Consider the following 20,401-nt stretch of genomic DNA (forward strand, 5'->3'; position numbering starts at 1 on the left):
TTACAGGCAGAAATTAGTAGTTGCCAGGGTTAGGGGAGAAGAGAATGGGGAGCAACTGCTAATGGGTTTCTTTTTGAGGTGATGAAAACGGTCTGGAATTAGATAGTGATGATGGTTGCACAATTTTGTTACTATACAAAAAAACCACTGAATTGTACAATTTAAAAGAATATGTTTTAGAATATATAAATTACCTCAATAAAGCTGTTATATTAAAAAAAAAAGAATGAGGAACTTCTATATGTTCTAAGATCGCCCATGTATTGTAAACTATAGAAAAGCAAGATGCACAACAGTGATTATATACTATATTTTATGTAAAAAAAGAGAAAATAATATATATTCACATTTGTTAGTATTTGCGTTAAAAACTCTGAAAGGTTACCGAAGAAGCTGATAAAAATGATTACCTGGAATAGAGCATATGGAATGGGGTGGAAATTAGATTTTTTATTACTAATATTTTTATGTATTTTGTTTTTTGAACTACCTGAATGTGTTGCTTAACCAAAAATTTAAAAATTGAAAAGAAAACAATGAATGCAAATATATAATAATAAAGGAGCAACTCCAACCACACAAAATTTTTGCTGTTTATTCAGGCCTAGTGTTGCTAGATCTTCTGATTTTTCTCACAAGAAGCTGGAAGTTTCAGTGTTGACAATTATTTTTTAAAGTTTTAAAATGTACCATGCAAGCCAAACAAAACCATGTCTCTGGGTAGAAGTTGACCCTGGGTCTTCCAGTTTGTGACCTGTGACCCTCAGGAGGGCAGGGCTGTGGTCTTTGGCTCTCCATTGTGACCTCTAGTGGCCACCAAAGTGCTTGGCGCATACATACTAGATACTGAATAAATATGGAAGGAAGCAAGGAAGGGATGGGGGGATTCAGAGTGCAGGTGACAAAAATTTGAGTGAGTTTGGATGGCTTCTATTTTCTATGAGAAATTTGAAATGAGAGAGGGAAACAGAAGTTTGATAGGTCAGTAATTTGAGAAGTGTGGGAAATTTGTGAAGTACTTTCTGCAGAGAATTGGAGATAGAGCTGACGATAGAAGAATAGTGATGTGGCCAGGCAGTGTGGCGTGTCCAGTGGAGTAGTCACCGCTGCTTTTTGCCTCTGAAGTTGGTCACTACCTTCACGACAGTCCTGGGAATAATTCCCTTCACCTCTCTCCGGTGTTGGAAGAGATTTGATGTTGTCAGATTCTCTGTCCTTTGTCTATGACCTGGTTTTGGTTTGCTTGTTTGTCTAGTTTTGTCTCTGGAGGTCTTTGGATCCTCCATTGTTCTGAAATAGTATTATAGTCTGTCTTGTAGTCATTCAGTGGATACTTTCAATCTATTCTTCTGTTCTTCTAAAGTTCTTTTTTATTGTCCATCTCTTTATATTTTTATCTTTCTGTGTGATTTTCTTGACATCATTTTTGTTTCTAATTTTTTCATTTCACTTGTCATACTTTTCATTTCAGTTGTCGTATTTTTAAAATCCTAGAGCTCCTTGTTCTCTGAGTATTCCTTTTTGAGAGCAACCTATTTTTTTTTTATGGATGCAATATTCTCCAAATTTGTGAGGCTTTCTTCTGCTCCCTGAACTTCTCCTCCTCCATCAAATGCCTTTTTTCAGTTGGTCTGTTTTTACATCTATGGTTCACGTGAGGGGCTTTACTGAAGTGTGTAGTAATCCCTGGCTGGCTGTTGGTTCACATTTAAGAGTGAGGTGCTAAGACATATTGGAAAGCCGAAGTGTATAGATGTTTATTGACTTGTGGGCATCACTGATTGGGTGATTGGGTGATTGGGTGATGACTAAAATAAAAATGTCAGGTCCTTCTCTGGGGCTATTGAGGTCAGTTTCTCCAGAGAAGAATCTTTCAGTCTCCTGCCCTGGAGGGTTTACCCCTGGCCATTGATTCTGCATGCTGACTGGGAGAAAGGGGTTGACATGATCAGTAACTTCCTTCTAATCCTCCTGTAATCAGTACAGTGCCTCTTCCTCATCTTCTGCTGTGCCTGGCATCCCTACGTCCCAGCCTCTGTTTCACTCTCTCTAGAAAACAGACTTCCTGATTGTTCAAAAGTCAGTAAAGGAGAGGGTAGTTGCCTTGCTGAATAAGCAGGGGGAGGAGAGTGAGGGTCTAAATGTTCCTTATATAAATTTTCATGTCGTGTCCAAGCTTACAGCTGTGCCTCTCCCTCCTGTCTTCCACGATAGCGCGTGCTGTAAATTCCTGAGCCTTTCTGGGCTTCCGCCCTAAGAACCAGCTTGTATCTGATTGGTGTAGCCCTCTGTAGACAGCCTGGTGTTGACTTGCTGCTGTTGGCTAACCCAGTTACCACTTCTCATCTGCTTTCTACCTCCTGCAATTACTGACATCTCTCACCTCTTGTCTCTCTTCTCATTTGCTTTATTCTTCTGGATTTAAAATTTCACTGATGTAATTTTAGTGGGGTTTCAGGAAGGAGTAGTGGTAAACATAAGTGTTTAATCTGCTGTGTTTGATTGGATTGAGCACAGAAACCATGAATTTATGGCAAAAACCAATGTGAATGGTTAAGTGGTTTTCACTAGCAGAATCCAGCCGTCTTGGTGGATTTGTTAAGAGAAGGACTGGCCAGTTGGATTGGGATTTTGCCAGGTGATTTGGTGGAAGGACAGTAGGGCCAGGGAGTTGAGGATTTTGGACAAAGAGTGGTTGAAACAGACCATACAATCTAGGTTGTGTAAGTGAAGGAAAGAAAGATATGAGTGAGTTGATGGTTAGAGGAGTTTATGGACTAGAGATCCCATGAAGTCAGAAAAACTTGTGAATTTTTAAACAAATCCTACTTGGTCCTTCTAGCATCTCTTCAACCAGGGGCTAAAGTGCTGTTTCTGTTTATTCATGTTTCTTTGCTTTATTATTCTGTCTTGTGGGTTAATGTCTCTCTTGCTTTTAAAAAAGAAAACTCTCTGTGGGCAGGGGCTGTTCCCTTTCTCAGGTCCCAGGACAGGATTCCATGGGGAGTGAGGGTGGTGATGCCTCGCCTCCCTGTTTACCCCTGGAGGAAACCCGGGCTGTTCAGAGCCCTTGCCTCCACATCTCACTCCCGAGCAGTGACTTAGGTGGGATGGCTAAAGAAGGGCCGGGCGGACAGAGCCAGGGTCTTCCCTGCAGACCTCTCTTCAGAGCTTTGGGAACAGCTGGGGTCTCTCTTCACCAGTCATTCTCTCTGCTTTCCACTCCCCTGGCCTGCTTGCCACATCCAACAGCCTGAGCTAATGAACACCAGCAGATGCCCTGGAGATTCTCTCTTAAAACCCCTTATTTTACAGAAACTGAGGGCCCGAGGTGTCCTCATCCTGGCCCAGAGGTCTTTGCACCAGAGCAAGCTCAGTGCCTGAAGGAGCCCCGAGCGAGGGGGTTGAGCCTGGTGATGAGGAGCCAGCTGTGTGACCTGGACATACATAGTGTCTTAGAAATCTGTTTCCTCATCTTTTTTTGGGGGGGGGGGTAATTGGGTTTATTTATTTAAAAAATGTTTAAATGGATGCACTACACAGTGTCTTAGAAATTTCAGTTTCCTCATCTTTATTATCTTTCTGCTTCTTTATTTTTTGGGGGGAGTAATTGGGTTTATTTGTTAAAAATTTTTTTTAAATGAAGGCAATTTAGATTTTTTAAATCGAACCCTGGACCTTGTGCATGCTAAGCACATGCTCTGCCCCTGAGCTATACCCTCCTGCCCCCAGTTTCCTCATCTTTAAACGTGGGTAATAAACTTACCCTCAGTGGTCGTGAAGATTAGAATAATGCATATTAAGTACAGAGTGAGGCATTTGGCAAGTACTTGAATGGTATCTGTTTTTATTAGCCTCTCTCCTTCAAGCCTCTCCGCCTACAATGAATGCCCCACTGCTGCCACCAGTCAGGGAAGCCAGAGTGAGCACAGATGAGGGGTTGAATTCAGTGTAATCCAGTGAGTAGTTAAGCCTGCAGATTCCTCTGCCTGTTCTTTCCTACCAACACCACTCTAATTCACGTGTGGATCACCTCCTGCCTGGCTTACGGCAGCGGCCTGTTTATTCTTCTGCCTCCTGCTGCTATACACTGGTCTTCCGAGGGCATCATTTTCATCACATCATTGCTTGCCAGAGAATCTACGTGACTTTCGATTCTCTGCAGGATAAAATTTAGATTCTTGGCCTGGTTGGCACTCAGGCTCCCCATAGTCTTGTGCAGCTCTGCCTGCCCTGCCTTTCTTTGCTCCCAGATTATGCTTGCGGACCTCTTCCCCAGCCAGTCAGGCATCTTCACTGACCTCAGAACCAGCCGCACTCATTTCCAACAGAAGCGCATGCCCCTGAATGCCTCTCTTCCTCCATTTCATCAACCCCTTCCTCCTGTCTGCTTTCAGGATTCAGCCCCAGTCCCACCGCAGGTCTTCTCCAGTCTTCAGCCTTCATCCATCTCCTCTTCTGAATTGAGCTTGGGACCAGCATCCAGCCGTGCTGTGGGCTGTAACTATTGCACGAGCATCTGTGTGCTCCCAGTAGGACAAGTGGTGTCTTATCCCCAGCACCCTGGCGGAAACACAGCTGGCACTCCCTTGATCAGCCACTCCCTGTTTCTTGAGTACTCTTAGCCTACGAGGCACAGGATTATACTTGTTTAACAAGCTGCTTCCTCAGTGTGACCTCCTTTCCTTCCTGCTCTTTAGAGGAGAGGGCTTTTGAAATCAGGACAGTTCTGATAAGACTCTGGGGGCTGGGATGCAAAGAGATTGGCCTCTGAGGCCTGCCTAAGCCGTTTCACCTCCCTTGTCTTGCACAGGCTCCCTTCCCCCAAGTCTCCAGGGTCACCTGTCGCAGTTTCCTGCTTCTGCCCCCCACCGCTCCTGTCTCTCTGCCAGAGGTCCCTCACATCCCTACTCCAGGCCCTTTGGTTCATGGCAGGAAGCGTCTCTTCCTGCTGGCTCTCCTGTCTGCTCCTCTCCAGCCTGAAGTGGACGTGGCACATATTTTTGCCTTACATCTTCATGTCAGCTAATGATTATTCAGGAAACTTATCTCAACCTGCTGGCCCTATCCCAAATCTTTAGGGCAAGGGTCATGAGCGTGATGTCACGGTCACGTGACTGCTGCCTATACCTCGCTCCCTCTGCTGCCCTGGTCCTGACATTCTACAAAGCTAATTGTGTCCCTGGCCTCCAGCTCACCTGGATAGAGACCTGAGCAGAGAGGTGAACCTCTCATCTTTGCCTTAGGTGGGCAGTGGCTACTGGATTCCACCTGCTCAGCACTAACTGCCTTTTTCTTTCCCACCTGCTTCTGCTGGCTCTCTCCCTGGACGCTCTCACTTGCCCTTGTCTGTACGGTGAAGGCTGGGCCTGAGCCACAGGACTGGGCCTTTGGCTCGTTAAGGGAATTGAGGTTCTTGCTGGTTCGGTCTGGGCGGGGTCCACAGGCTGAGTAGGGAATAACTCCTGCTTTACTCATAGATTTTATCCTGATGGCTGACTCGAAACCACTCCTCTCCCTTGATGGGGATCCCATGGCTGCAGAAGCCTTGCTCCAGGATGTGTTTGGGATTGTGGTGGATGAGGTCGTTCGGAAAGGGACTAGTGCCTCAGAAAAGGTGGGTATTTTCTCCCTCCTCCTCCTGCCCATCAAATCTGGCTCAGAACTTTCCTCCTCTGTCCAGGCTTCTCCCCAGAAGTCAACGCTCTCTCACTGTGTGCCTCAGGGATTCCATACTGGGTGAGGCTGTGTTGATTTACCCTTGTCCCTGAGCTGTTTTCAGTGCAGGTTGGTGGTGTCTTGTGTCTGTTGAGATGTGATTTGGGTGGCTGGTCAGTGGGATGTCCCAGAGACCCCAGGATCTCCTGATCCTCCTTCTAGGTCTGTGAGTGGAAGGAGCCGGAGGAGCTGAAGCAGCTGCTGGACCTGGAGCTGCGCGGCGAGGGGGAGTCACAGCAGCAGATCCTGGAGCGGTGCCGGGCCGTGATCCACTACAGCGTGAAGACCTGTGGGTGCTGGGCTCTGGAGGGAGGAGTGTCAGGAGTTTGACCTCAGCTCCACTCTGAGCCCCCTGCCCCCTGTCGCAGGTCACCCTCGGTTCTTCAATCAGCTCTTCTCAGGGCTGGATCCCCACGCCCTGGCTGGGCGCATCATCACCGAGAGCCTCAACACCAGCCAGTGAGCCGTCCCAGGGCCCCTCCCACCACCCCATAGAGGATTTGGGTTGGTGGGAGACACACCCCAACGGGAGGGGAGGAGAATGGTGTTTGCCCCCCTCTCTTTTCTGGGAAGCTCTGCTGGCAAAGTCTTTCCCCTTGTGCCCTTCGGGCTCCCTTTTCCAAGCTTTCCCATGCCTCCTCCCTCATTTTTTCTCATCCTTCCTTCCTTGGTTCTTTGTCACCAGCTCTGTCCTCTCTTTGGACCCTCCCCTCATTCACTCTCTCCACTTCTTCTCTCTGACTCCCCTGAGAATCTGTCCTGTGTCCCTCCCTGTCTCTTTCCCGTTCTCATCATTGCGTCTCCTGGCAGGTACACGTACGAAATTGCCCCCGTGTTTGTCCTCATGGAAGAAGAAGTGCTGAGGAAACTCCGGGCCCTGGTGGGCTGGAGCTCTGGGGACGGGGTCTTCTGCCCTGGTAGGAGGCCTTTCTTTGGCCTTTTCAAGGGTTCCTCCTCCCCTGCCATTCTCTTGCCCTAAGCCGGCAGGGCTTCCTTTGTTACTTCTCCAGCTGGGCTCTGGCCAAACCAGAGAGAAACTGCCCAGTCCTCTGTATCCTCGTGTTTGCCAAACAGTCCATGGGATCAGCGCTCCAGTGCTTGCTCTCTTGGTGGGGGTGGGGGTGGATCCTGGGATCAGCCCAGGATAAGGAGGAGGGCAGTCAGGGGATCTGCAGATCCCGCTGCTCTGGGTTACCTGCATGCCACTTGTCCAGTCCTCAGAACTCGTGGCTTTGTAGCCAGTCATGCTTCTTTGATCAGTTCTTCTGGGTGGAGAGATCCTGAGAGCCCAGCTCCAGTTTTGACCCACTGCCCCTCCCTCTTGCCAACACCCCTTCCGTGTAACAGGTGGCTCTATCTCCAACATGTATGCTGTGAACCTGGCCCGCTACCAGCGCTACCCGGACTGCAAACAGAGGGGCCTCCGGGCACTGCCACCCCTGGCCCTCTTCACATCAAAGGAGGTGGGAAGAGGCACAGGCCTACCTACTCTGGGCTCCTGATTCTAATCTCCAGCCAGATGAGTCAAGACTTGTTAGGTCTTGTGCCTGCCCAGACCCATCCAAGGCCAGCCTGGCCACAGGCAGGTGTGCTTCCTTGTAACCAAGGGGGCTGAGTAAATGCTCATGTTCACCCGGTCTTGTGCCTGGGGGTAGCAGAGGGGCAACCAGTGCAGTGGACATGGTCCATACCGTTTCTACTCAGAGTGTGGTCCACGGACCAGTGGCATCAATTTCACCCGGGAGCTTGTTAGAAATGTTTGGGCCCCACCCCAGATCTACTGAATCTGAACCTGCATTTTAGCCAGATGCACTGGTGATTCTTGGCACATGAATGTTTGAGAAGCCCTGGTCTCCAGGGTCTCATCTGTTGCAGCTTTTACCTACCTAGCCCTGGTCTCCAGGGTCTCATCTGTTGAGCTTTTACCTATCTCTCTCCTCCCCATCCTTCCTGCTCTCTGCCTTCCTCCACAGTGTCATTACTCCATCAAGAAGGGAGCTGCTTTTCTGGGACTTGGCACCGACAGTGTCCGAATGGTCAAGGCAGATGAGAGGTGAAAGTCCTTCTGTCCGCCTGGCTCAGACCCAGCCTGGTGCAGCGTACCTTCCTGCTGTCAGAGGCTCAGGCCTCAGGCCCACGCCCCGGTGGACTTCTCTCCCTACTGTTCCCGCAGAATTGCCGCTTCTGTCTACCAGTGCCTGCTAGAGTCTCCATCCTGTCCCCTGAGATCTGTTTACCCCTCTTTGGGAAAAATCAACACTGTGGCCTCTGCATTGCTAACTGCACATTACCCTGCTCTCAAGAGTTCTGCCGCCTATCCTAGAGAACCTAGTACTTCTCTACCTACTCAGTTTTCTTTTCCAGAGGGAAAATGATCCCTGAGGATCTGGAGAGGCAGATCAGTCTGGCTGAGGCCGAGGTGAGTGAGAGGCTCGGTGGCAGTGGAGCAGGACCCCTCTGTCCCTTTCTTGGAGGGTTCTTAGCCCTGTCCCTGCTCAAACCTCCCCCCATCCCTCCTCTTGATCTCCGTGCATGTCTTCCCCGTGGGCTGAAGTGATCCCTGGGGAGCCGGGGGAGTGAGGACACTGCGGTTCCCTTGGACTATGCTGAGACCCACGGGCAGCTTCGGACCCTGAGGCAGGGGGACAGGATTGAGTCACTGAGTCCCAGAGGGCACCACAGGGAGTGGGTGCCTGAAGTGTAGCGTGGAAGATTTCCGAAAGCAGGGAGGGTCTGTGTAGGGAGAAGCTCAGGAGGAAGCAGGGGCCCGTGGTGAGGAGTGTGGGCTTGGAGCAGTGGGAACATGGAGGCGCGTCCACACCCCTCCGCGCTGGGGGACATGGGAACCGCTACAGCCATCTAGAGGGCGTCCCAGCACCTTCTGTCCAATTTTAAAATGTATCTAGCCACTGTCAGAGTTCTACTGCTAGGATTTAGTCTATAAATTATCAGCACAAGTGCTTAGAATTGTGTGCACTGGAGCAAAGTGTAAAATTAAAAAAACCTTTTATTATCCATCAGTAGATAAATGATGGTGTATCTGTGTGTCTCAGTTTCTTCCGTTGTAAAATGAGCATAATAGAGAATTGATCGTATAGGGTTGTTTTAAGGCTTAAGTGAATTATATATGAGGTTCCTAGGACAGTGAAGCACTATATAAATATTAGCTGCCTCTGCTGCTGCTACTGGAGGAGTATGTAGCCATTTAAAACAGTAAGGTGGGAATATATTTATTAGTATGAAAATACCTCCATTATGTATTTAGGTGTAAATGTGTGTGTACATATGTGTGTATATATACACGTGTGTGTGTGTGTGTATCTTCACATGCAGATGGTCACAATACTATTTTTTGAAGACTTTTCTTTCCCCAATGAGTTGTCTTGGCATCCTTGTTAAAATCCGTTGAGTAAGTAAGTGTGAGGATTTATTTCTGGATTCTTCAGTCTGTTCCATTGATCTGCAGGCCTGTCCTATAGACCACATTGTCTTAATGTAGCTTGGTAGTAAATTTTGAAATCAGGAACTGTGAGTCCTCCAACTGTTCTCTCTCAGGATGGTTTTGGCTGTTCTGGGTCCCTTAAATTTCCATTTGAATTTTAGGATCAGCTTGTCAGTTTCTGCAAAGAAGCCAATTGGGATTTTGATAGGGATTGTGTTCAGTGTGCAGGTCCACGAACATGGAATGTCTCCATTTATTTAGGTCTTCACTGATTACTTTCAACAATGCTTTGTAGTTTTCAGAATGTATGTTTTGAACGTCTTTTGTTAAATTTATTCGTAAGTATTTTATTCTTTTTGATGTTCTTGTAAATGAAATTGTTTTCTTAATTCCATTTTTGGATTGTTCACTGCTAATGTATAGAAATACAACTGACTTTTTTTGTGTGTGTGTGGAGGAGAGGTAATTAGGTTTATTTATTATTTTTTAGTGGAGGTACTGGGGATTGAACCCAGGACCTTGTGCACGCTAAGCATGTGCTCTGCCACTGAGCTATACCCTACCCCCACAACTGATTTTTGAATATGGGTCTTGTACCTACAAACTTGTTGAATTCGTTTAATTCTAATAGTTTTGTTAGTGGATTCCTTGGGATCTTCTAAGTAAAGTATCATGTTATCTGTAAATAGAAATAATTTTGCTTTTTTCTTTTCCAAGCTGGATGCCTCTTATTTTATTTTTTTAAACCAATTTGCCCTTCTAGAACCTCAGCACAGTGTTGAGTCGAAGTGGGAAGAGTGAACACCCTTGTCTTATTCCTGATCTTAGGCGGAAGGCTTTCAGTCTCTCACCGTTATGATGTTAGCTGTGGGTTTTTTGTTTTGCTCTTTATCAGGTTGAGGAAGTTCCTTTCAATTCCTACTTTGTTGAGTGTTTTTATTATGAAAGAATGTTGGATTTTGCTGAATGTTTTTCTTTGTCTATTGAGATGACCAATAGACTACATTGAGATGTGTTTTTCCCCATTTATTCTATCGATGGGATGTATTACATTCATTGATTTTTGGATGTTAAACCAAACTTGCACTCTTGGAACAAATCCCACTTTGTCATGGTATATAATTCTTTTTATGTGTTGCTGATTTTGGTTTGCTAGTGTTTTGTAGATGTTTATGTCTTTATTTATGAGAGATATATTCTGTAGTTTTCTTGTGACGTTTTGTCCGGTTTTGGTATCAGGGTAGTACTCACCTTATGGAAAGTCGGAAGTGCTCCCTCCTCTGTTTTTTGGAAGTTCATGAAGAGCTGGTATCAATTCTTTTTTAAATGTTTGTAGAATTCATCAGGGAAGCCATCTGGGCCTGCGCTTTCCTTTGTGGTAGTTTTTTCAACACTAATTCAATTTCTTCATGAACTTTTATACATTTAGGATACTTTAAATAGCATTTTGATCTTCCAGTGAGGCATTCCATTTTTTTGAAAGAGTATGAGCTTTGGAAATAGACCATCAGACAGACCTGGGTTTGAATTCCATCCCTGCAGCTTCTGCTTAGGGGCAACTGTCTTAGCAGCTTTGACTCTGTGTCCTCACTTGCAAATTAAAGGGGACAATAACACATTGTAAAGTTTAAAGGGCCCAGGTCAGGCACACAAAGAGTGTAGAGCTGGGTCTCAGCACCAGGCTCTGGGTAGCTTTTGAGATAACTTCACTGCCTCTTTCTCCCTCTGCATTTTTGTCACAGGGTGCTGTGCCCTTCCTGGTCAGTGCCACCTCTGGCACTACTGTGCTGGGGGCCTTTGACCCCCTGGAGGCAATTGCTGATGTGTGCCAGCGTCATGGGCTGTGGCTGCACGTGGATGTGAGTGGGACTTGGTCCTGAGGGTGGGGTGGGCTGGGCTGAGGCCAAGGCCAAGGCGCACATTGTTCCTTCTGCTCCACAGGCTGCCTGGGGTGGGAGCGTCCTGCTGTCACAGACACACAGACATCTCCTGAATGGGATCCAGAGGTGTGTACGGCCCCCTACTCCCTGAATCTCACCCTTCAAATCCTTGATCCAGAGAGTAGTCATGGCCTGGGGAGCTCGGCTGGGAGTAGGGGAGGGAGGCTGGCGGGAGGGGGATTGGAGAGATGGTTAACTAGGGCTGGGAGGTCAGACATTATATTTGGGAATTCTTCCTGACTGCCGAGCTGAGTGAGACTAAAACCTCTTTTCCTGGATATTTGGAAAGAGTGGGGCGTTCTGCCTGGGCACCTCAAGGGGGAACCAGCTGACCCAGCTTTGCTGTGCCCACCCTAGGGCTGACTCCGTAGCCTGGAATCCCCACAAGCTCCTCTCCGCAGGCCTGCAGTGCTCAGCTCTTCTTCTCCGGGACACCTCGGTGGGTCTGCCCCTGCCCCGCCCTGGCCCCACCTCCCACCCTGGATCTCTGTCTTCCCTTCTGTTCCACCTGACAGGGGCTTCTGGCCTTACTGTGTTCTTCTTACCATCCATCTGAAGCCAAGTATCTGTGACCCCTCTAATCCCCTGGAGTGGGCTCCCTCCCTCCCGCTGTCTTCATGCAAGTTTAAAATTTCCCAGCTTAAGTTGTAATCAGAGGGATCCTGGGTCATTTGGGAAGAACTCTGAGTTTTGGGAGAAAACCCAGAGAAAGGAGTTTCCATCAGCTGGCAGCCATCCCATCAGTGCTGCCTGGTTCCAGGGAAAGACACTCGTGGGCTGAGCTGAGTCCCCCAGTGCAGCCCTGGAGGAAACCTCTGTGGAGAGGGTGGGGTCTGACTGTCTCCCTACCCTCCACAGAACCTACTCAAGCGCTGCCACGGGTCCCAGGCCAGCTACCTCTTCCAGCAGGACAAGTTCTACGATGTGGCTCTGGATACTGGAGACAAGGTGGTGCAGTGTGGCCGCCGTGTGGACTGTCTGAAGCTGTGGCTCATGTGGAAGGCACAGGGCGGGCAGGGGCTGGAGCGGCGTGTCGACCAGGCCTTTGCTCTTGCCCGGTAGGAGTAGGGGTGGTCCCAGTTCCCCTCCCCCGGGGTCCATCCCCTGTTCCCCTTTCCTGAATCTCTCGGCTCAGTTTCTGGGTCGCTCTTGTTTCTGAATCTCTGTCTTACCTCTTCCACCTGTGATTTCTCACTCTGTTCGCAGGTACTTGGTGGAGGAATTGAAGAAGCGGGAAGGGTTTGAGCTGGTCATGGAGGTATGACCATTCTTGTGCCCTTTTGCATCCCCATGCCCACCCACCCCCAGCCTGTCTCACACACAAAGCCCTGATGGGGAAGAGGGGTGATGAGAGGGGAACGGATCTCCTTCGTCAGCTTATACCTTCCCCTCCCTCATTCCTCCCAGCCTGAATTTGTCAACGTGTGTTTCTGGTTCGTGCCCCCCAGTCTGCGGGGTAAGAAGGGGAGTCCGGATTACAGTGAAAGGCTGGCTAAGGTAGGCTTTCTCCTCCCGGCGCTGGTTGACGGGTTGGGGAACCGATGCAGCTGGTGCGCTTCTGCCCCCTGCTGGCTGTGAGTGGTTTGGCAGGTCCTTTTGCTAGTCTTGCTCCTGAGGCGCGGACGTGAACTGGAAGACGATACCCATTTGTCCTCATTTCCGTGAGTGTGGGGATGAGGAATGAGGTGTGCTGCTGGAAAGTAAGAAGAGTCAGAGAGGGGCATTACAGGAGAAGTCACCAGTGTGCAGTACCTAGACCCTGTGTAGGGCGTTCTTCTGGGAGCTGAGGCCCAGGACAGAGATGTGAGGCAGAAGGATCATAGAAGTTTTACTCACTGATACTGGGGTCAGAAACAACCCTGTCAGGCCAGGAGATGTTTCTTGGTCCCTAAGGATAGATTGGTACAAGGTGCTTCAGTTATCCAAAAGGACAAGAATGTTTTTGCCTTTAAGAAGTCATTATTTTAGAAAATAAGAGTTACCTATTTGAAAACTGTGTTCATTGCAATCTTGGAAATTCTATATTAGATCACAGGGTACAGAGCAAAAATATTACAGGGATTCAAAGGGGAGAAGAAGGTGTTAAGGATGATGAAGGCTTGAATTTAACCTGAAAAAGCAGTGTTGAGAATCAGTGAAAAGTCAGGATTTAGCAGAAAATGGCCCATGTGACAACTTGGAGACGAGGAGGTGGGAGAGAATACAGCAGGTAGAGCAGGGGGCAGCCGGCTGGATCTGAGCAAGGAGTGCTACCTCTGCAAGGTAGCTAGGGGGAGGGAGATGCCTGCCCCTTCACCCGGCCCCCAGCTGCAGCGGGAAGCTCGCCTCCCACAGGTGGCCCCGGTTCTCAAGGAGCGCATGGTGAGGAAGGGCTCCATGATGATTGGCTACCAGCCCCACGGCTCCTGCGGCAACTTCTTTCGCATGGTCGTGGCCAACCCTGCGCTGACGCGGGCTGATATGGACTTCCTGCTGAACGAGCTGGAACGGCTGGGCCAGGACCTCTGAGCCTCCCCGTATCCATGCTGGCCTGGACACCCCCTACCCTCACCATCTCCGTGTATTCCCCTCCCTGTGTTCTTAAGAACAGCCTTTCTAGAAAACAAAAATATCTTAGTTATGTGCTTCAACCCACTTCTTTAAATATTTGATGTTAGGATAATGTTTAAATAAATGATGGTCTATCCATATGATAGAGTATTACTCTGCCACTAAAATTATGTTTACAAAGAGAGTTTTTATAGATATGAGAAAAATAATTTTAATATAATGTTATGTTGAAAAAGCTGCATATAAGACTTTATATATAGTAATGTTTGAGAGCCGTATTCAAAAATACATAGGAAAAGACTGATGCAAGGAAAGATGCCCAAATATTAATAGTTTTCTCTGGGATGGGATTAAAGGCAATTTAAAAATTAACTTCTTTATACATTTTTTGCTCCCTTCTTTTATTATAAAATGATTATCTGTTAGTTATAATAGGAAAATAATAAAGTTAAAATTTCAGCTATATTATTTTGGTACATTTTGAAGTTTGTTGCCTTTCAACCAAAATGTAGAGAATGCAAATTTCTTCTTCTTCTTTTGAAGGCAGGTATGGGTAGGGGAGGGTATAGTCAGTGGTGGAGTGCATGCTTAGTATGCGCAAGGTCCTGGGTTCAATCCCCAGTACCTCCACTAAATAAACAAACCAACAAACCTCATTACCTCCTTCCCTCCAAACAAAAAAATTAAGCCAGGTGTAAGAGAGGCTAAAAATAGGAGGGGAAAATTCCTCAAAATCTTTAGCAGGAGGAAAAAGACCAAAAGTGGAGTCATTCTAAAATTAATCATAATTTAATGACACTGAAAACAAAATGGGCACTGATTGTATCTTAAGACCAGAACTTTGTCTTGAAAAATCTTCACACATACATCAAAAAAATAAGAATTTTCCCTCTGTAATTTAAACACCAGAAACCAAGTTAAAAAATTTAAAAAAAAGCCCTGCAACCAAACCAACCACTGTCAATCTTCTGTTCTTGCTGCTGTCTTACATAAAACCATCTGTCTGACACTTACAGTCCTGGGCTGGTGTTGCTTCTCAGTCACTTTTTAGGAAAGAGGCATTTAGCTACACAAGTTATTCAGGACAAGTAGCAAGTCTAACCAGAACTTTTTGTTATTTCCAATTCCTAAAAATACCATTTATGAAAACAATAACATGGTCATGTAAAAGTCATCCAAAGTTATTTGAAGAGGCCAACACAGACTGTATAAACCATAGCAAAAGAACATCTAAATCTCAAACCCAGTTCTCTTGACCATTTGGGGGAAAAAAGGTTTTCTACTCATAAATTACTAATAGTTCCCCTATGAACTTGTTATTCTTGTTAGAAATAGTATCTGATTTCTTCCAAATAATAAATTTGTTTTGAGAGTATTAATAATTTGAATGCCAGGCCCTAATCTTTAAGAGTTCCATTTATCTGAGAAATATCTTAAACATAGTAAAAAAGGCAAACTAAAAAAAAAAAAAAAAAAAAAAAAAAAAAAAAAATCCTATTTTCAACTCAAAGCAAAGCCGGAAAGCAAAAACCAAAATGAAATCTTCAAATTCCTTGAGTCATCTCCATCTGAGATGAGATTATTTTTAAGAGAAGGCTAGAAAGACAGGACATAAAGTCAGTTCATGTCCTATTCTTCCCCAGCTTTATCGAACTGATGCTTCTTTTCCTCCAACCCCAAAATTCAGCCTCAAAATCTTTTAATCCAACATGGTAGTCTCTTTCTTGCTTCCTCTCTCCTATCAACTTTTACTGAGCTCCTGCTGTGTGTAATTCCTTTCCCTGCCTTCAGAGAGCCTATCTGATTGAAGCAGTCATCCCTCATCCGAGGCCTGGCCTTGCCCCAGGGCCTTTGCACCTGCTGTCCCCTTTGGCCTCAGTGTTCATCCATCTACATGGTCACTCCCTCATTGTCTTTAGATTTTTGTGTAGATGTCACCACCTTAGTGAAGCCTTCCTTGAATTTTTGATTTAAAATTACATTTTCACCCTCTGTTCTTGCCCTTGCTGTTCCCTTACCTGCCCTGTTTTTCTCCATGGCATGTAATAAGCATCTGGCATACTCTGTATTTGTTTGTGTATGATTTAGTTAGTTATCCCTACTCACTCACTTATTTACTTACTTACTTTTCCTCTCCCTGTCTCGCCCAACTAGAATGTAAGCTCAGAGCAGAGATTTTCTATTGCTGCCTCCCAGAATGGCGTCTGGTACTGACTAGGTGGGTAATGCTGAGTGAGTGGTTAATGAGCTCCAGGTACTTGTTGACTTGCTCTTAGTCGCGTAACTTTTATGTGGTGGAGTTACAGCCAGCTTCAGACCATCTTCCTCTGTCTCTTAACCATGGGCCTAGCCTGCTTCTGTTGACAGGTGTACATAACTCACAGGTGTGTGAGTATCAGGCCATGGTATTAACCATATGCTGTGGACCTACCGCTTGCAGGAAGGGCGAAGGCCGCCACAGGTTCGGTCACCCATCTTGCCCTTGGTCTGGGGAAATCATATTTCCATCAAATAGGAAACAAGGATGTTGGGAACACCTGGGTGGGTTACAACGTTGGAATGGGCTTTTTGTTTCTGTTTTTGTTTAAAAAGGTCAAAATATTCAAGAGGCCAGCCTCCACATGGCTAGGGAAGGAAGACAATGCCTTCAAGGGTGGTAAACCAAGGACTGGGGCGCTAAAAGCTGGGTGGAGCACCTCTGAGGTGGCAGCACTGGAGGCTAGAGGGAGAGTCTTTTTAGGAGAGTGGGTGAAAGGGAGCAAGCTGCAGGAAAGTCAGAATTTGACTGGACACTTGGGACTGTTCTAATGCGCCCTAGGTCCTCATTTGACTATTTCTCTTCTGTTGATGTACCTTAAAAAAAACTTTTTATTTTGAAATAATTTGAAACTTATAGAAAAATTGCAAAAAAAGTTACAGGGAATTTCTATATACTCTTTACCTTAATTTATCAACTTTCACATTTTGACAAGTTTTCTTTATAATTAGTTATGTACTATAACTTAGTTTTTTTCTGAGCCATTTGAGAGTTGTTTGCATGCAGTCTGCCCCTGTATGTGTTAATGCTCTAGTGCATATTTCCTAAGAACAAGACTATTATCTTAACCATGGTACATTGATCAGATTTGGGAAATTTAACATTGACACTACATTTTTTTTTTTTAAATGGAGGTCTTGGGAATTGAATCCAGGCTATATCCTCACCTCCCCCCCCCCATGCTACACTTTCATCTAAAGTCCATATTCCAAAGTTGTTGATTGTCCCAACAATGCTCTTTATGGCATTTTCCCCTTCTCCAGTACGAGATCCCAGTCTAGGATCACGTACTGCATTTTGTTGTCATGTCTTTTTGTCTCCTTTGATCTAAAATAGTTCCTCAGCCTTCCTTTGTCATTGATGACATTGACATTTTTAAAGAATACAGGCCAGTTATTTTATAGAATGTTCATCAGTTTGTTTTCTCCTGATGCTTCCTTTTGACTGGATGTAGGGTGCGCATTCCAAGCTGGAATATGACTTAAGTCATGTGTGTCCTTTTCAGAGGAGCACATCACAAGGTCCACAGTGTCCATCTGCTCCTTCCTGGTGATGTAATTCTGATCACGGTCAAAAGTGGTCAAGGCGGTGTCTGATTTCTCCCCAGCATTTTCATTATTATGCCCTTTGCAACTAATAATCTGTGAGGAGGCATTTTGAGATTTTGCAAATGTTCTGTTCCTCTTCATATTTTCCCTACCTAGATTTAGTATCCACTCACGATTCTTGCCCAAGACAGTGTTTATCATGATGGTTGCAAAATGGTGGTTTTCTAACCCGAACCTTCTCTCTCTTTTATCAGTTGGCATTCAGCTATAAAGAAGAGCCTTCCTTTCTCGTTATTCATCTAGTCATATATTTATTGTCAATATGGACCCTTGTTTTATTCAGTAACTTATAATCCATTTCTATCCTTAACTTATTTGTAATGCTCAGTTGTCCTAGTTTTGACCATAGAGAGCCCATTTTATCTGGCTCCCATGTCCTTTTATTTTTTTATCTTAATTTTGGGGGTGGGTAATTAGGTTTATTTATTTGCTATTTTTAGTGGAGGCACCAGGGATTGAACCCAGGACCTCGTGCAGGCTACACACGCACTCTACCACTGAGCTATACCCTCTCCCTCCCCCTCCCATGTCTTTTTGACATGACTTTTTTTTTTTTTTTTTTAAAGCACTGTCTTTCTTTCTTTCTGGCACAACAAAAATCTTCCAGGCTTATCTTGTCCCTTCTCTGCCCCAGTCTTGCAATCAGCCGTGTCTTCAGGGAGCCCTGATTCCTTTTAGTGGAGAATGGTAGTTAGAAAACACAGTCTAGGCACCAGGTGTGTTCATTGCTACTGGATATATTTGTGTACTTTAAAAATTTAAACTAACATCCCTTTGCATCTCCCAGCCCACCTTTACTGTGCGAAGGGAAACAAAGGGCCAGAGCATCAAAGGAGAAAATGATGTTCCCCTGGGAGCTAGCACAGGGGCAGTAGAAAGAATGGATTGATAACCTGGGATGGTAGGTGGGGGTAAGGTACAGAGTTGGGGTGCTTGTTTGATTTATCTCTTTTTCTAGAGAGTTTTTTTTTTTTTTTTTTTTTTTTTTTTTTTATGTTAAGTGGAGAAGAGGAACCCTGCAGATTGGGTTTTGTATAAAGATGGCAATGCTTTTACAGACCCTGAATTTTAGGTCTTGGAGTTGAAAGGCCAGCACAAGTACTCATCTGGTACAACCTTGGCCTTTAGACAGATTTTTTTAACCCGTATTTTACAAATAAGGCAGCTGAGGCTGGGCAAAGCTAAAGTTCTTGACAAGGTCATAAAAGTGTCTGTTGGGGGAGGATATAGCTCAAATGGTAGAGCGCATACTTAGTATACACAAGGTCCTGGGTTCAATCCCCAGTACCTCCTCTAAAAATAAATAAATAAATAAGTAAACCCTCCCCCCCAAAAAATTATAAAATAAAATAAAATTTAAAAAAGAAAAAAAAATTTTTAAAGAAAACTTTAAAAAAATAAATAAAAGTGTCTGTCTCTTAAGCAAAAGACGTACTTTATTCTAAAGAGGAATACCATTTGTTTGCACAAGCCACCATCTCTTTAATTTTATCCCCCAAATGCAACAGTTCTGTGCTTTCTTTCCTAGACTGAGACTTTTTTAGTTCTCGAGATCCAGTTTCCACATGTTAGAGGAATCCAGTAGTCTAATGGCCTAGTTTTGAAAAATTCCTGAAGTGCATTTTTAGCAAATTCTCTGGTGCCAACATAATTAACTTGCACATTTCCTTAGTTTGTAGCTTTTTTTTTTTTTTTTTAGCTTTATCTTATACCCACATACATTTTAAAATTGGCTCAGAGGTTTAAATGTTTCTACTGTCAATCGGAGGTGGTGTGGTGCTGTGCCCTTCTGCCAGGGAAGAGATACCTGAGGGTGGTGCTTTCCAGGTAACGACACTGGGATTTCTTTTGGGGAAGATTTTAAGCTACATATTCAATTATCTTGTAGATAAGGGTTATTTCTTCTTGACTAAACTTTGGTAGCTTTCGTCTTTCAAAAAATTGTCTATTTTCATCTAAATTGTAGGATTTATTGATATAAACATGTTTTCTTTTTTATCCTTTTAGTAACTGTAGAATCTGTAGTATTGTTACGTCTCTCATTCCTGATACAGATGATTTGTGTCTTCTCTCTTTTTCCTGTTGAGTTTAGTTAAAAGTTTATTGCTATCAATCTTCTCGAAGAACCAGCTTTGGTTTCACTGAGTTTCTTTTTCTTTCTTTTTTTTAAAATTTATTAACTTAAAAAATATTAAAGATTTTAAAATTTATTTTTAAAATTTTAAAAACTTGTATTATTTTTCACTGAGTTTCTTAATTGTTTCCTACTTAATTGATTTCTCCCCTAATCTTTACTATTTTCTCTTCTAACTCCTTTGGGTAAAATGTGCTCTTCTTTTTCCAGTTTATAAAGGACATTGATTTTAGATGTTTCTTCTTTTCAGATATAGGTGTTCAGTGATGTAAATTACTAAGTACCACTTCAGCTTTGTCTCATAAATTTTGATATGTTTTTATTTTCATTTAGTTCAAAATGTTTTTATTTTCCCTTTTCATTTATACTTTGATCCAAGGGTTATAAAGAAGTGTGTTTTTTAAATTCTGTACATTTGGGGACTGTCCAAATCTCTCTTACCAATTTCTAATTTTAAGTATTATAGTCAGAAAATATACTTTTCATAATTTGAATTCTTTAAAATTTATTGAGATGTGTCTGGTTACCTAGAATGTGGCACCAAATATGAATATGATATGAAAACCATATAAATATAAGAAAAAATTTATAGAACAATATCCATTATGACATAGATACAAAAATTCTTAAAACAAGTACAGCAAATTGAATCTAACAATATAGAAAAATATTATTATGCCATGATTATGTAGGGTTTACCCCCAGAATTCATGGTTGGCTTAATTTTCAAAAATTAATCAGTGCAATTCAATATATTAACAGACTGAAAAAGAAAAACAATACTATCATCTCAATAGATTCTGAAAAGACATAAGATCCAATATCCATTCCTGACAAAAGTTCTCTGCAGCCTAGGAATAGGAGGTGGGCCCCTCAGACCACACCTGATAGTTTATGCTAACAAGGTGACTCATGCTGGGTTCCTTAGACCACATTATGTCAGCCTGACCTCCATGGGTTAGGGGAGTGAGG

The 20,401-nt window shown here is 44.5% G+C and overlaps 1 protein-coding gene across 6 annotated transcripts in view; it reads left to right on the forward strand.

Annotated features, from left to right (window-relative positions):
• Nucleotides 1-14,115, forward strand: part of CSAD (cysteine sulfinic acid decarboxylase) — a 19,920-nt gene extending 5,805 nt beyond the window's left edge. For 2 of the 6 annotated variants that reach the window (XM_045523633.2, XM_074374789.1), the window contains exons 2-15: nt 5,481-5,617; nt 5,881-6,007; nt 6,087-6,177; nt 6,529-6,635; nt 7,066-7,181; nt 7,692-7,771; nt 8,083-8,137; nt 10,903-11,019; nt 11,102-11,166; nt 11,458-11,539; nt 11,959-12,158; nt 12,307-12,358; nt 12,508-12,597; nt 13,435-14,115. In XM_045523633.2, the coding sequence (XP_045379589.2) occupies nt 5,492-5,617; nt 5,881-6,007; nt 6,087-6,177; nt 6,529-6,635; nt 7,066-7,181; nt 7,692-7,771; nt 8,083-8,137; nt 10,903-11,019; nt 11,102-11,166; nt 11,458-11,539; nt 11,959-12,158; nt 12,307-12,358; nt 12,508-12,597; nt 13,435-13,608 (1,482 nt within the window). In that variant the 5' untranslated portion in view covers nt 5,481-5,491 and the 3' untranslated portion in view covers nt 13,609-14,115. The other 4 variants (XM_074374787.1, XM_045523634.2, XM_074374788.1 and 1 more) reach the window with 4 other exon arrangements.
• The last annotated feature ends 6,286 nt before the right edge of the window (nt 14,116-20,401 follow it).

This window comes from Camelus bactrianus, chromosome 12 (assembly GCF_048773025.1).
Source record: "Camelus bactrianus isolate YW-2024 breed Bactrian camel chromosome 12, ASM4877302v1, whole genome shotgun sequence".
In the NCBI taxonomy this organism is placed as follows: domain Eukaryota; kingdom Metazoa; phylum Chordata; class Mammalia; order Artiodactyla; family Camelidae; genus Camelus; species Camelus bactrianus.